This window comes from Natrix helvetica, assembly GCF_964273705.1.
Source record: "Natrix helvetica genome assembly, chromosome: 1".
Classification (NCBI taxonomy): Eukaryota; Metazoa; Chordata; class Lepidosauria; order Squamata; family Natricidae; genus Natrix; species Natrix helvetica.
The window spans coordinates 196,601,313-196,616,996 of record NC_138548.1 but is presented as its reverse complement, the minus strand read 5'-3'; the positions used below and the strand labels follow the sequence as shown (position 1 = coordinate 196,616,996).

Below are 15,684 nucleotides of genomic sequence, written 5' to 3'. Positions count from 1 at the left end.
CAATATTATTTCTTTCCGTTTTTAACTCTGTCCGGTCTCAGGCAGGCCGGATTTCCAACCTCTATAAAGCCATACAATTTCTACGCTTTGCCTCTCCTTCTTTAACCACCTGCACCCCTTCTCTCCTTGGTTTGCTCGTCTCGTTCACTTTCTCTCTCCGTGGCTGCTGGTTTTTAACGGACTGGAGTCAGATCCCCAGCTGGTGAGGTGGGGCTGGGCCAGGGGAGGAGCTGAGCGCTCAGATGAGAGGGAGCAAAGGAAAATGACACCAGCTGGGGATCCAGCCTCATTTCTTGATCTAGCCACGCATTTTGACAGTGATTGGTGTTTATTGTGTTGTTTGGTGTGTGTCACTTGCTGTTGCATGTAAGAGATGGGGAAGGAGGCACAGAGAGCGTAAAGGGGAAAATTCTAGATCAGGGCACAAAACATTTGGAGTAGATTTTTATATTCCTGCCTCAATGACTAGTAGGAAGATCAAGGCAATTCTGGTCTGAATTAAATCTGGAGGCAATCGGAACACCCTTTAGAATAAACCGAAACTGCTCCAGAACAGATTCTCATGGAGACAGTTCTACAAGTTCAAATATAGTTTGCCATCCACACTTCACACTAAATTACCATAAAAACAGGTTTAGAGCTATGCCTGCCTCCAAAGAATCTTCGGAGTTATATAATTTTGCTCCAAATATTTTACCCGGGTGGTGGTGGTGGAGGAAAATAGAGCTATCATAAATCTATGCTTCTGGGCACATCTTCGCTAGAGACAACTGAAACAGCATTCTCCCACATTCCGATGGACCAGATGAACTAAAGTAATGAAGGTTAGTAGTAGAAAGTGCAGATTTCTAAAAGAATCCTGGTCTGATGCCATGACAATTCAAACAGCATTAATACAACCTTAGAGTGAAAATATGTTTTCTAAGATCCCTGATGGATGGTTGACAGTGAAATGGATTAAAAACTGGTTCAGATCTGTAATCTAGATAGCAGACAGGGTGGAAGAAATTGCAAAGGAGATACTATTCATCTATCATTAACAACATGGGTTTATTGTAGGAAGTTTCTGAACAAACAAAAATCCCTCTGGAGAAGATTGATTCTGAGAAAAAGATGCTGCCTTGGGTGGGAAATCCAAGAGTTTTAAAAGGTGTCCATGGAAAGGACTAAAATATTGATAGAAGTGCAGGGAAGAATACTGGGGATGGGAAGTCAGGAAAGTGGACCTCTTAAGTGAAAGACAAGAACGTGTTTCTTGAAGGCACCTCCATGATGTCATGGATCAGTTCCTCTGTATGTCAGTGAAAAGAAATGGTTCCCCTGCTCCTTTTATCCCCCTTTTCTGTTCCCTCACCCACCCCATTCCTCATCAAAAACTGTACCAATTCTTCCTTGCCTACTTGAAAAGAGTTATTTCTCATTTTTTTGGCACAACAATGAAAGATCCGCAAAGGTAAGCCACCTGTTCTCCAGCTGCCGGTCCCAGGTATTCTTGGCAAGTTGGTTTGTTTAGAATATTTCGATGATTTCTTTTGTTTCGGTTTTTCTTTTAACCAGTCAAAGCCATGCTGGTGGTCATGCCGGCATTGTGGTGTGGTGTGGTAGATTCATGGTGCCTTTTGGTATGACATGCACTGATCTTGCTTTTCAATGGGGGCATAACCTACAACGTAAACCTTCGAGTATGGCCTTGTCATCTTTGCTGCACTTTTAGCAGCTCTCTCTCTCTCTTTCTCTCTTTCTCTCTCTCTGTCTCTCTAAAGGCTGCCTTTATATTAAACTCTTTTCCTCCCTTCCAGCGAGCTGCTGTTGCTCTTTGGGCAATTGATATCCATCACTTTAATGTCCTTGGGAATCTTTTCCCACCTTCTGCATCTTGGAAATGCTGTTGTCTGTTTTTGTTCCTTTTTCTTTTTGTTTCTGATAATTATATTTCTTTTTTTAGGAATCATGTTATGGATGGCAAATGGGTTTCTCCTCCCTAAATTTTCCACAGGGGAATCTTTTTCTTTTCAGGCTCACAGAATAGATTGAAACATTTTTGGCCTGTGAAACAGGAAGGCCAATTAGCAGCTTCCACTGTCCGAATGCAGTCTATTAACACATTCTCCCCAAAAAACCCTTTGAGGTCAAAGCCCCCCATGTAAGGCTTTATTTCAGTGCAGTTTCAGGCAAAAAAAAAAGTGCCTTCCAGCAGGCCTATGTGGTAGCACTGTTTTGGCACCCAAGATCTCACTTTACCTCGAAGCTCTCCCGCCCGAGCTCCGTTTTCACTGGCAGAAGGCTAGCAAAACAAACGAAAAGCAAAACAAAACAAAAGGATAAATGTTTCCCCTTTTGCATTTGAGCATCCAAGAAGGGATAGGAAAGGAGAAAAGGAAAGAGGAAAGACAAAGAAAAAGAAGGGAAGATGGGAAGGAAGGAAAAATAAGGAAGGAGGAAAAGGAAGAAGAAAGGAGAAGGAAGAGAAGGAAAAAGAAGAAAAGGAAGGAAGGAAGGTTATAATGAGAGGGAGGGAGGGTCTGAGGGAAGTCCTGCCTTAGCACTTGGCCACCATGAGTGATATTGAGCTGGCCACGCCCAACCTGATGATGCCCGCCCCCGAGGTCAAACACAACCCTGATGCGGCCCTCAATGAAATTGAGTGTCATGGCTAGTAATAGCATAGAATATAACAGAGTGTGTGGCAGGCCAAAGATCCTAAAAGGAATAGGACTGCAGGCCTGACATTGAGTTTGACACCCATGATGTAAGTCTGACTTCCAGCTATTTCCCTTCCTCCTTTTCCCCCTTCTTTTTTTTCCTGATATGCTCCTTGTGCCTTTAATACTAATAGTCAAGATTTTGGTGAATTAATGTTTCCTCAGTTTTTCTGTTTCCTCGGTTTTGTTGAATGCACTCTTTAAAGACAGAGTCTGCATTGAGAGTACAAATGAATTGAGTACAGATGAAACCTGTTTTTCCTTGCTTCACGCGCAAGGAAGTGCCGGCCAGCTGGTCTTTGCGCACGCATGCACGCCAGAAACCGGAAGACTAGGTGACTGGCATGTGCGCACTGGAAACCACAAGCTCACAACTGCTCTTCCGGTTTCTGGCGCTCCTACACATGCATGCCGAGGAGCTGTTCTTCCAGTTTCTGGCATTCCCCCCCTCCCCACCACCACGTGCACGCTCCCATTTCAGCACTCGGTGCCGGAAAGGTTCACCAACATTGCTATATAGACTGTGGACTGTGATAGGAGTCACACCAACACAGGGAACAAAGTCACTATTGTGAGAGAGGCAACTATATAAATCATTCAAATGAATAAATATGTCTTTCATTAGAGATATTTCATTTGTTAACTGAGTTATGACACATTCTGAGTGTACATAGGTGAAATAACTTAGCTCTCCCATTGGATTCACTTTACCAGCAAGATCGAAGATTCAAACACAAATCCCCTCTCTCTTCAAAAGTGTATTTTAAAAAAAAACAGGAATTATAATTTGTTTATTGTTCAGAGAACAATGGTTCAATTTCATTTAATCAATAAGCAATATCAAGATATTATAAATTGAAGGACATAGGAAGGCTAGTGGAACCTCACAAATTCTCTAGCGGTGTTCAGTTATAAGACTGCAAATTGCAATATTTAAACTGCAACCATAAACCTTTCCAAAGAAATAAAAAAAGGCAGCCATGAGACCTATAGGCTTGGCTTATAGCTTTGTCAAATTAAGATACTGCTTTGGCCTGATACAGCAGCTGCTGTCCTAAAAAAAAATATCAGAATTTTAAAAAATCTTTTCTCTCTGGAGCCTGAAATGAATCTCCTGTCTTAGTCCCTGCCCTGGGTACCCTCTCCCTTATGAAGTTCCCCTTCCTTTTTGCTTTTCAGCTTCCAAGATGTCATGGATGGAACCACCTCTATACCAGCTGAAAGTTTCCTTTCATGTTTAATAAAAACAAAAGAAAACACTCCCTCCCTCCCACAATTCCTTTATTTTTATTTTTTTTCTTCTTCTCCTAATGTCATCCCATCACTGCTGCTTTTTGCTTATTCATGGGGACTTTGAGCATTACATGCACCAATAGGATTCTAGCCCTGGCACAGTTCCCCCAAATTCCATCAAGGGCAGAACTCCTAATTTATAATATGTGAAATCTTCTCTCTACACAAGACCACATTTTCCACAGCAGGGAGTCATTTGGAGTCACATACCAAAGAGAGTGATCTAATTTATCTCCCTTGCCCCCCCCACCTCCCCCCACCTCCTTTTTATTCAATTCCAGGAGTTTCAGAAACTGTTCAGCCAAACTCCTAAGAAATTAAGATGAAACTGCCTAATAGTTTCTAGTACCAACGTGAAAATGGTGTTTGAGTTTTTATTTCACCTTAATATGTGCCTCTCAAAAAAAAAAAAGGCACAACTATACAAGCCACTTGGAAATCCTATTCTCACTCCCTTGGAGTTTTTGAAGTATAAGTAGTCCTCGACTTACAGCAGTTCATTTAGTGACCATTCAAAGTTACAACAACACTGAAAATTGTGACCCATGACAGTTTTTCATACTTACGATCTTTGCAGCATCCCCATGATCATGTGGCCAAAGTTTAGATGCTTGACAACAGGTTCATATTTATGACTGTTGCTATGTTCCAAGTTCATGTGATCATCTTTTGTGACTCTCTGACAAGCAAAGTCAATGGCAAAGCCAGATTCACTTGGCAACTGGGTTACTAACTTATCAACTACCAACTTATCATTTAACAACCGTGGCAAGAGAAGTCATAAAATTAGGCAAAGTTCACTTAACAAATGTTTCACTTAACAACATAAATTTCGGCCTCAATTGTGGTTGTAAATCGAGGACTACCTGTATAGCTCCCTGAAGGATTGCCCACTCAATCTTTGGTAATTTTATTAACCACTGATAATTATTATCTACAGATAATTTTATGAGTGTGGTAATAAAACACTAATGAGAATTTAAGCAATAACATGCCAGATTCCCATACTTAAATATCTTTACTTATCTTTCATTTTTCAAGTGTTGAAACATGCAAATATTGTAACACTGTAATAATAAAGAAGAGGTGTCTATTTTCTGAAATCTACATCCCGTAGAGTTCCTGTAAAATTTGGCTCAATGATGAAGTACCTTGTAACAACTCCTAAAAATGCATGTTCAGCTTATCTCCATTCCAGAGATTTGCTAGATCCAGTCATTACAGCCTAGTTATCACTTCAAAATAGCAATCAGCTGTATCATTTAGGGATCTCTGCCTATAATTTAGGGATTTTAAGGAAGAGCTGGACACATGCAGGTTTTGCTTTATTCCTGAGGTGTGGCAGCTGTTTTCGAATCTGAGCTAAAAGAGAAATATGAACCCATGCCATTGAAGTCAGGCAGAAATTGCTTGCAAAAATTATTATTTCATGTATGAGTACATGTACTTTGGGTTCAGGAATTCAAAATTAATCAACCTCTGTTTGCAATAGTCCTGCTCGTTAATCTACCCACAGTTTTACTTCTGGATCATGTTAGATCCTAGCAGCTCAAATGTGGCAAATTGATTGACCTTTGGCTTTTAATGAGAGATGGGAATAAGCTGTTTTCCCTGGTTAAGGAAAGGGCCAAAATTCCCATCATTATTTAAACCCAGATCTGAAGTTTCAGGTAGTTAATAGCACAGATGCTGATAAGACTTTTTAGCACACATCACTTTCCCTTAGGGAATATCAAGCAAAGCTTGTGGCTCTGAACTAAAGTCTTCCTAGGAAGGAATGCTTACTAAACCAGTTTACCTCTGTAGTAGAGATATAAATATGAGGAGAAGACGGTGAAACACTTCCACACAGTTTTTCCAAATGCTTCGGTGCAGGGTAACACTAAAGAACCAAATGCCAATTGCAGAGAGTGCCTGAAGATTGGATGTCCTGGAAGGGTTCCCCATCACCACCTTGTGCTTTTTCACCTCAACCTGCTGGCTCATCTTTTCTCTTGTGTCCTACCACTCGCTTCTGGCCACTGTAGGGGCAGGAGGGAAGCCTGTGAGGCATGGAGAGGGCCCGATGGCCGAGCATGAACTCATTATCCCCTCTTCCCTCGTCTCCTTCCCTAAACAGCAAGGATGGGCCTCAATACTCGAACGTTTACTGTACTGTTGCAACAATGCATGGGTCTTTCTCTTCTCTTCCTCTCCTGCGGCTGTAACTGGAGGCGTTTTCACTGTGTGTCTGTGCCGTTCAGCTTTTCTGAAGTCTCGCTGGGACTTCCTGCCCTCACTTTCTTGCAGCATGAAAGCCACCTCTCCCCGCCATCTCTGCTTTTGCCACATGCACCTTGACGTCTCCCACAGGGCTTTTTGCTGTATGTGTCAGCAGCTGCCAACCATCATGCACTTCCATTTGCACAGCACTGTGTGCTTCTTTCCAAGAGGTCAGCTTGCCCACGGGGTCCATGGCTTGATTTAGGGATCAAGCCTGATGATGTCAACAACAAAACTGAACAGATACTTGGGGAATGTTGGTTTTGGTTGGTTTCTCCTCCCCCCCCCCTCCCCAGAATAACAATTATTTCACGTTTCCAGTCATTTTAAGGGTGAAAAAAGGCATTATTTCATTTTTCCTTCAGTTCAACTTAACTTCTAGCCTATCTGCTGAAATGTTTAGCCCAATTGGGTAGCCTATCAACCATCTGTTGGGTTTGGTGAGGCACATATAAGAACATACCAAAGCCACACCCTAGCTGAGGTTGCATATATGCAGGTAGGCAAATCAAGATACCTCTGCAAAATAAATAGGGTGCACTTCTCCTTCACATTTTGCAAATGAAGAACTGAAGCATATCGTTAATAACTGACAGATGCTTCTCTCTCCTTCTGCCCTCTGAATTGTAGATCCAAATACACTTGATGTCAAGTCACATGCAGCTATTTTTCTCCTTTTGTACTTAAAAGTATCCCCTTCCTAAAAATGTTTTCCACCATCCTCAAAGTGGTTGTATGATCCAAGGAACTGTCAGCAGATATGAAAACAAGAAATATTAAGGAAACAAAACAATAACATTTTGCTCAAATAAAATTAACAGAAGCCATTTTGAATTTAAGCAGAAAATCAAAATGGCTCCCCGCTCAGAAGTTAACAGTGGATGTGACATACCAATCCTCTTGAAATGAACAATTTAATAATCAATGCCCTAATTTATTTTGAAGATATCTGTACAGAAACTAGGATTAGATCACAGAGCAGATTATCTCCAACTTCACAATAAGGAACATAAAATCTACTTGGCACTGAACTGAGTTAAAGCAAATAGGGTTTATCAGACATTTTCAAAGGGAACAATCTCTATTAAGGAATTATGAAGTTAGCAAGATACTTAGAATTCAATCCTGATATGATTTTGGTGTCAAAATAATTTTCTGTGATTAATTTAAGGCTTGGACTAAACACCAATTATTTATTCATTTGTGCCATTGAGTCACAGTTGACTCTTTGTGACTATCTGGATAAGTCCCTGAAATTTTCCTGGCAAGATTTCATAAGTGGTTTACCCTTGCCTCCTCCCTAGGCTGTGCAAGTGTGGCTGGCCCAAGGTCCCCCAGCCATTTTTGTGTTTAAGGCAGGAGTAGCACCACAGTCTTCCAGTTTCTAGCCTGATGCATTAACCACTACATCAAACTGACTCCCACATAATTCAGTTGCTGGAATTCTTGCAATGCTGTCACTTTCATCTTAGCACAACTGGCCCAAGATCACTCTGTTGGGCTGCATACCTAAGGCAGGATTAGAACTCACCATCTCTTGGTTTCTAGTCTGGTGCCTTAACCACTGCCCTAAACTGGCTCTAAAGGCCAAAACAGACATTCCAAATATGGTGCAAAGTAAACTGAATATCTTTCCATTTTCTCAGATCCTTTAGCTAAAGCTGAGGGAATTTTAGCTTTGAGATCCAAAGCCTCTGTTGAATTCCGGCTTGAAGGTAATGTCTCTCCAGTTTACAGGATTGCACAACAATTTCCCTCCCTGCCTCTCTGCAATAGCCCCCTGCTGCACACATATATACGTAAAGACACAGCAACCAATTAAATACTTTTAGAATAAAATGTTTTATTTATTCCCTTGTCTTCTCTCATCTCTCTCCTCCCTCCCACTCTTTCTCTCTCTCACTCATACATACACATTTCTCTCCAAGATAGGAAAGATAATTAAGGAACATCCCAACATCCCAATTCCTTTTGCTCCATTATTTACGGTATCTTATAAATTGCCTTTGGGAATCTGACCCCACATTTCTGCCATTACTGCATGCTTCCAAATTGCTTTAGTTTGGGAGTTTTGTTCTTCATTTGGTTTTGCTTGCAATTTGTTTACTTTTCCTAATTTTGGAGGGCTTTGCCTTTCTCTTTTAGACTTCTCAGGTTGATTCTCCCCAACTCATCGTTTTGATAAAGGAGCTGGATCCTGGTCCCCTAGCATGATGTGGCAAGAAGACAGTCAAACGCATGCAATTGCCTAGGATTGCCTCAATCTTTCTCCTCCCCATTAAGCATGCAACCCTATCAACATTTATGTATCTCCTCTTCATCACCAACCTTCTGGGCCTTCATCAAATGGGCTAGTCCTATCCAAGAAGCATGAGAGAAGTTCCTCTTTCTCCACACCAAAATCCACCATAGATTATAAAACATGCTATATGACCTCCATGCTATATGCAAAATACCCAGAGATATGTACTCACAAAGCACTACAGCCACAATGTCTTGAGATGTAAGCTGGCAGTCAGGTTCACTGGAAGGGAGGTGGGGTGAAATTCCCGAGTGCTCCCTTAAAAGAAGCAGCAGGTACATTTATGTTGCTGAAACAAGCAAGAGAAAGTCAGAGTCGACTCTTAGTGACCATTTGGTTAGATTTTTCTCCATGTTTTGAAATGCTGGCATCCATTTTAGAGCAAGATTCAGGTCACAGGGAAGAAACCAGTATGGAGGAAGTAAGACTAGCTTACAATAAGCCACAAGCAAATACAAAATGCCATTCCCAATCCTTCAATCAGAACATGGACATTTCCTGAATGAGGTTAAATCCTTCATTTTTCATTCCCATTACTTTAGATTTAACATGTCTAATACCACCACCACATTGCACACATATACAAACACTGTTTTCTACAATTGCTAGATTGTCACTAAGCATAATATTTAGTTGTCCACATATTCCTCTCATTTCCTATGCCTGTTTTTTTTATACCATTCATGTCTCATTCATTTAAGTTCTGCACCCATTTTCGTTTTATTCCTTGTGACCGAAGGCTCCTCTCTCCTCAGCTACATGTTAAGCAATTTGTCACAGGACCAATTCTGATTAACCCAAGACAAACTATGGACAATAAAAAAGGGGGCACTGGACAAACACCAAGAATAGAAAGAGGAGGCAGGGGAGCTGAGTAGCAATTCGGTACTGAGAATCTGGCATGGCAGCATTAAATTGATGTCATCCATGACCCAGCTGCTGTTTCACAATCTTATCTTAGTAATTTTAGTTTCTGCTCATAATAATCCTTGGAAGATAGGTAAGCATAGACCTTTCAAGTATTCCTTCAGTTGCTGGCATCCTTGGTAAAAAGTTTTTCACACATGTTGACACAATATTTATATTGGCTTAATAGTCATTCCTTATCCCAAGGGAATTGCAATGTTTTAAATGGGGACGGGAAGGTAATTCTAACAAATTTTAGTCCCATCACTAAGGTACAGTCCTGCAGGATTATATCAGAGAAGTCACCATTAAAATGATCTGGATTTAACACATATTAACACATATTTGTAGTGTCAAGTTGCCTTCAGTACAGAGAACCCCTTTGCTAGGATATTTGCAACAAAGTAGAGAAACACTGATAACACTTGGTCAGCACTGCCTTATGTCCAGTGGCTGGAATCAGGCGGAAATTATATTTAGGATTAATGGTTCCTATCCCATCTCTTCAGCCTTCTCCTAGATCAAGCTGAGATGGCAAAGGATGACAATTAGCAAGATCCACAAATGTGGCCTGGCATTGGGCAGCTCTAAGTCAACTTTTCATTGACTCTCTTTTCCTTCCTTTTGGCCTTCTCTGCAGATCCGCGTAGTGAAAGCGTTCCGTAGTTCACTCTATGAAGGGCTGGAGAAGCCAGACACCAAGACCTCCATCCATAATTTCATGACAACGCCTGAGTTCTTGATCAACGACTACATCCACAACATTCCTCTCATTGATGATACAGACGTGGAGGAGAGCGAGGGTCCCCTAAGACAGCACTTCAGGGCCAGTCCCCCACCATCTCCCAACAAGAACAACAATGCCATTGACAGTGGCATCTACCTTAGCACCGATGTCAGCAAGACACCTACCTCCTCATGCAGCCCAGTTAGCCCACTCCACAGCATGGAAACCTCCCTCTAACACAACCCTACCATGCAACCAGTTGAATTGACTTTGTTCACAACAGGAAGGGTCCAGTTCCTCCTGGGAGGTAGGCTAGCTAAGGAAGGATGGAAAGCCAACAGGAGATGACACTTCACCTCTTGACTCAGTGGAGTGGAAAAGGACAAGATTTTCTGCCATTGGATGGCTCAGGCAACCAGAGACATGCTGACTTAATGCAAGGAAAGCAAATCGTAGAGGGGGAGAAAAGTTTTCTTCAACCACTCGAGAGGTTTGGGCTGAGTCCCAGAGAGTGTACAGGAAAACCACCCATTTCTCTAATCTGTTCTTTGGGGTATTTTTGGACACAACTACACTCACCAAACCCACAATGATTCTGCAATTGGGGGGTTGTTTTGATTTGATATTTTTTTTGTGGGACCTCTGTTTCTCCTCTCCCCCGGCCCTAATGTTTAAAAAAAGAAACTATATTTGCACCAGAAAAAGGAAGAAAAACCAAAAAAAAGGAAAAAAAAAGAGGAATAATCTAGACAACTATTATCCTAATATATATATATCTATATATATATGATACCAACCGACAGATGTATTAACGGATTTTCTGACCATAACGCATGCCTGTTATCAAACTCTCCTTTCTTCTTCCCCCTCCTCCAATGGAATTTCAGTCTGGGGCAATTTTGCTTTTTTTAAAGAAAAAAGAAAAAAAATACATTGTTTGCTGGAGCTTGTATTTTATATCAGGATTTGCCAGGAAAAAGAAAAAGATTCCCTTCTATTAGGAGGGGAATTGACTGTGCAACAATGAGTAACCAAAATGATTATTATTATTATTATTATTATTATTATTATTATTATTATTATTATTATTATTAGATAGTGCAGATATAGTGTGACTGAAAGTAGGGTGTGATTGCAGTGACACAAATTTGGGCCTTTTCAGCAATTTCACAAAAAGTGATCAAAAGTGAGGTCCCATTTGAGGGGGGCACTTCTCTCCCCCCCCCCAGTGCTCACAATCCATATGCTTCCTTGAGGTAGTGATTTTACCAAACATCCAATAACTGAACAATACAGAGAATTTAGGGTGGAAAAAGAAGATAAAGTTTACACTTTGTAAGAAAGAACAGAACATCTTTCCTGTTGCGTAAGATCACTAAATTAGAGCACGCATTATTTGATAGATTTGTCAGAAAATTATATATCTAAGAATCATTTAATTTTCAAAACACCAACTACCACCACAAAGATTTCTACCCTCATGGTTGTGAGTAAACCTAGAAAAATATACATGCAGTGATTGCACAAGATCGCATGGCCTATAATGGCTACTTATCTCCACACTGCGGCTTGAACTTACCACTTTAAAATTACTTTTATATTCTATCTTATTCCAGAGACTAGTTGAGTTACTATGACTTCGAAATGCCCACTTTGCACTGATTGGGAGGATATTTTTCTTTGGCCAGTATGTGCTAATTCTGAGATTCTAAACGGATTCAAAACTTTTATGATAAAACTTGCCTAGGGTCCAATTCTTTGTACATGAGGAACTGAGCTCAGCCTTAGCAATTCTCTCAATCAAGCAAATTCAAACTGCATCTTGGAGGGGGGGAAAGGAAACCCCGCAAATAAGACAAAATACAAGAGTCAATGTACACAGAGGGTTTGGAGGAACATTATGGAAAACAGATGTAGTAATCCATAGGCAACACTGAAATGAACTTCATTTCAGGGAAGCTGCCTTGAAAATTTCCAGTGCCAATACTAATTTGTGGGAAACTGCATATTATGAGTCCTTTATATCTCCTGTATCAAATGCTCAAGAGAACAGAAATAGCTCCTGAAAATTCTTGATTTTTATATTATACTAATCCTCTGAGTAGACTAACCCTTCACTTATATCCTCTCAGGAGCTCTAAGTAGGTTGTTTCGTGTTAACTTTACAATAATCCTGTGCTGGCTGAGAGGAAATGAACAAGTTGTCTAAGGCACTTGTGGCTGAGTGAAGACCACCACATTTAAAAGTTTCAGTAATATAAGTTAGGCCAGTTACGTTGGGATATACTGAAAATAATCGCACAGCATATGCTGATCAAAATTCAAGAGAGTACCAGTATATTGGATTTTGTCACGTATAACTATAAAATTATTTTTTAATCACCAGAAGGGCACTGGGTTAAACATGATTTCAGCATACCCCCCAAAAAAAGAATACAAATCTAAAATATCTACATTAACGTAAAAGTTGATGTCGTGGTGGGCAATAGAATGCTGCAGAAGAGGTAAAGGTTGCCAGGGACAAAAATTATGTATGGTCTTAAATAAATTATAAGGGTCCAAATCCTTTCAATATGAAAGTTTGCTAAAAAGCTTCAATCCTAATAGTTTTCAAACATGGAGTGGCACCGGCTGCCATCTGAAAGGCATTCCTGGTTCTCAGTCAGATAGGATGACCAAGTAGTACTTGGTGGTTGAAAGTGGATTGGGCAGAAATCAGGCAGCAGAGGGGTGAAGGGCACACATCCTCAGACTGTTTGACTTAGGCTGCAGAGATGAGACCCTCTAGAACTCTGGCGGTGACATTTTCCTCCACCCATCACATTACAACTGACCATTCATCATGATTCAGTATGTTACATGTTTTGTATTTCCTAGGGCAAGCCTGCTTGAAAATACCAGCTACAGCACTATCAGAAAAGCCATCCCTCCTTCGGAAGGGCAAATGCCAAACCCATCTGTAAATCTCTTTGTTGCCGTCTTTTCTTTCTAAGAACAAAATAACAAAAGCAAGCTTTTTTCTTCTTTTTTCTCATCTGAATGTTTTTTTAAAAAATCCAAAATCTTAAAATAATTTAGTTTTCAGGGAAGGGGAATGGAGCCAAGGAACACTTTTGTCTCAACCTGGGCTTCTTTTCATTCAATATTGTAGATATTATTGATAGAAACAATTATAAATATTTAAAAAAATATTCAAACAAAGAAAAAGGTCACTTTGTCGCTGTAAATTTGCCAGCCATTTACAAGTGAGTTTTGTTTCACAACTTGGGAAGGAAAAGGACATTCACTCCAAGGGGGAAGAGGGGAGAAGAATCCATTCTTGTTGGGGACATTTCTTTTCTAAACCATATTCTAATGGGAAGAGGATGAAGGGTTTTTTAAAAAAAAAGAATAATAAATAAGTTTAAAAAACAGTGCTTGTACATTTGTCCTAATGAAAGAGATTGAAAAAAATCCACAAGCATAAAGCTGGAAGTAGCTAGGAACTGGCTTTATTAAAATGGACTTGGTTATTACAAAAGCCATCATGTTATTGGGGGAAATTAGCCTCACTCAGTAAAAGAGCCTCACATGAACAAAACCTATCACTTCTTATGATAGTTTTTAAAACATTCTTTTGTTGTACTTAGCTGCATCCTAGACTTATTTCTGTATAGCAATACTTATGCAGATTATCTGTAATTCAATACCAAAGTCACACCTTAGAAGCTGAAAAATCTCCAGCTTAGTCCTTGGCATCAATAGGAAGGACTAGGAAAGATCACTACCAGGAATTCTGGAGCATAATGAACGGCCAAAGAATGAACTGGTAGGTATTACCAATCTACCTGAATCTGTTCCTATCACACCACTTTATCACTGTTCCCTCCTTTTAATGCATGATGAATTTCTGTAGGATACATCATGCATTGATGTAGATGCAACAGATCCAGAAAGAAGACAGTTTAGGATCTGCTGGTAAATCTCTGGATAATCCAAAGTAGAACACTAAACATTTCTGATTTTCAGCTGCTTAAGAGCATCATTACAGAACCTGGGGAAATAGATTTTTTTTTCATGGAAAGACTGAAAAGATCCATTTAAGTTCTTCTGTCCTGTGTCTGGAACAAAGTCCCAACTCAATTTTTGAATTCCGCACCAAATTCTAGTTGACGGCTTAAAACAATGTATGGATATGATGTGTTTGCATTTGTGCACGTGCTTGTATATTGCAAATGCAATGTAAGACAGTTTAGAAATGGCTGAAACAAAGGGCTTCAGAGTTCATGAATGGCCAACTGGCACAGACAAGCAAGCACCGGAAACAGTGGGCCATGTCTAAGGAACAGCTGATGCTCCAGGGAGACTAGCTGCAACCTAATTAGGATTGCATTAATATCCATCTTTAATTTATTTACTTATTAGATTGATTTATCACCCATCTCATTTCAAGGTGACTCTGGGCGGCTTACATTAATGCACTGTTACCGATTCCTAGACAGAAGGTAAAATTCAAGAGTAGCTGACTTGTAGTGTATTTCCTTTAAAAGTTGAGTCAACTTTACTCAGATTGCCAGCACAACATTCTCTGCTTCCTTGCAGCAGAAAAGTATTTGTAGTAACTATATCTGGCTATTCTGTTAAGACAAGAAAAATGCAGCAACTGAATTACATGAGGTACAAGATCTGTGGCTCTATAAATATGGATGGATGTTTGGAGGGCTGGGGGGGGGGGAACCAGGTGTACACAAGAACTGCCTTGCAGGATCTGGCTGAAGATGTGTCTCTTTCAAAATTCTTTCTCCAACACAAATTAGGCAAAAATTAAGGGAATTTCATAAGAAGGTATGGACAGCAAGATGGCTCAGCGGTTAAGACGCTGGGCTTGTCAGCTGGAAAGTCAACAACATGGGTTTGAGACCCAAGCATTTTGTGTTGGGGTGAGCTCCTGTCTTCGCCTAGCTCCTGCCCACCTAACAGTTTGGAAGCATGCAAATGTGAATAGATAAATAGGTACCGTTTCAGTGGGAACATAACAGTGCTCTGTGATGTCATACTGGCAACATGACTGCAGAAACATCTTCAGCCAGTGCTGGTTCAATGGCCCTTGAAACAGAGATGAGCACCGCCCCCTATAGTCATTATGACTAGCAGAGTAAAATCCACAGGGACTCCTTTCCTTTCCATAGCAAGACACGAGTCAGACAGATGCCACATTAGGTGTTGCCAAGAAATAGTGCTCAAATGTATACCTAAATGTGGAAGATACATTTACCATCATTATTAATAACTAAAATAATTGGTCTCTAAGAATTTACCTAGTTCTTTTTAAAAGTTCCATTGTCTTCCACTGGAATGTGTGGTAACTACCCTAAATCCACCACTATTCAGTATTACTGGATCAAACTGAGCTTCACAATGTTTCAAAGGTATAAGCCATTGTTTCTCTATTTAAGCTTGTCTCTCATTTTTCTAAAGTTCTAATCCTGCTACTATTTGGTACTACTCCTATG

General features: G+C 40.3%; 1 protein-coding gene across 5 annotated transcripts in view; it reads left to right on the top strand.

Annotated features, from left to right (window-relative positions):
* Window positions 1-13,622, top strand: part of ATP2B3 (ATPase plasma membrane Ca2+ transporting 3) — a 133,219-nt gene extending 119,597 nt beyond the window's left edge. For 3 of the 5 annotated variants that reach the window (XM_081934683.1, XM_081934679.1, XM_081934680.1), the window contains one exon: window positions 10,106-13,622. In XM_081934683.1, the coding sequence (XP_081790809.1) occupies window positions 10,106-10,429 (324 nt within the window). In that variant the 3' untranslated portion in view covers window positions 10,430-13,622. The remainder of the gene's footprint in view (window positions 1-10,105) is intronic. The other 2 variants (XM_081934682.1, XM_081934681.1) reach the window with 1 other exon arrangement.
* Window positions 13,623-15,684: the final 2,062 nt, after the last annotated feature.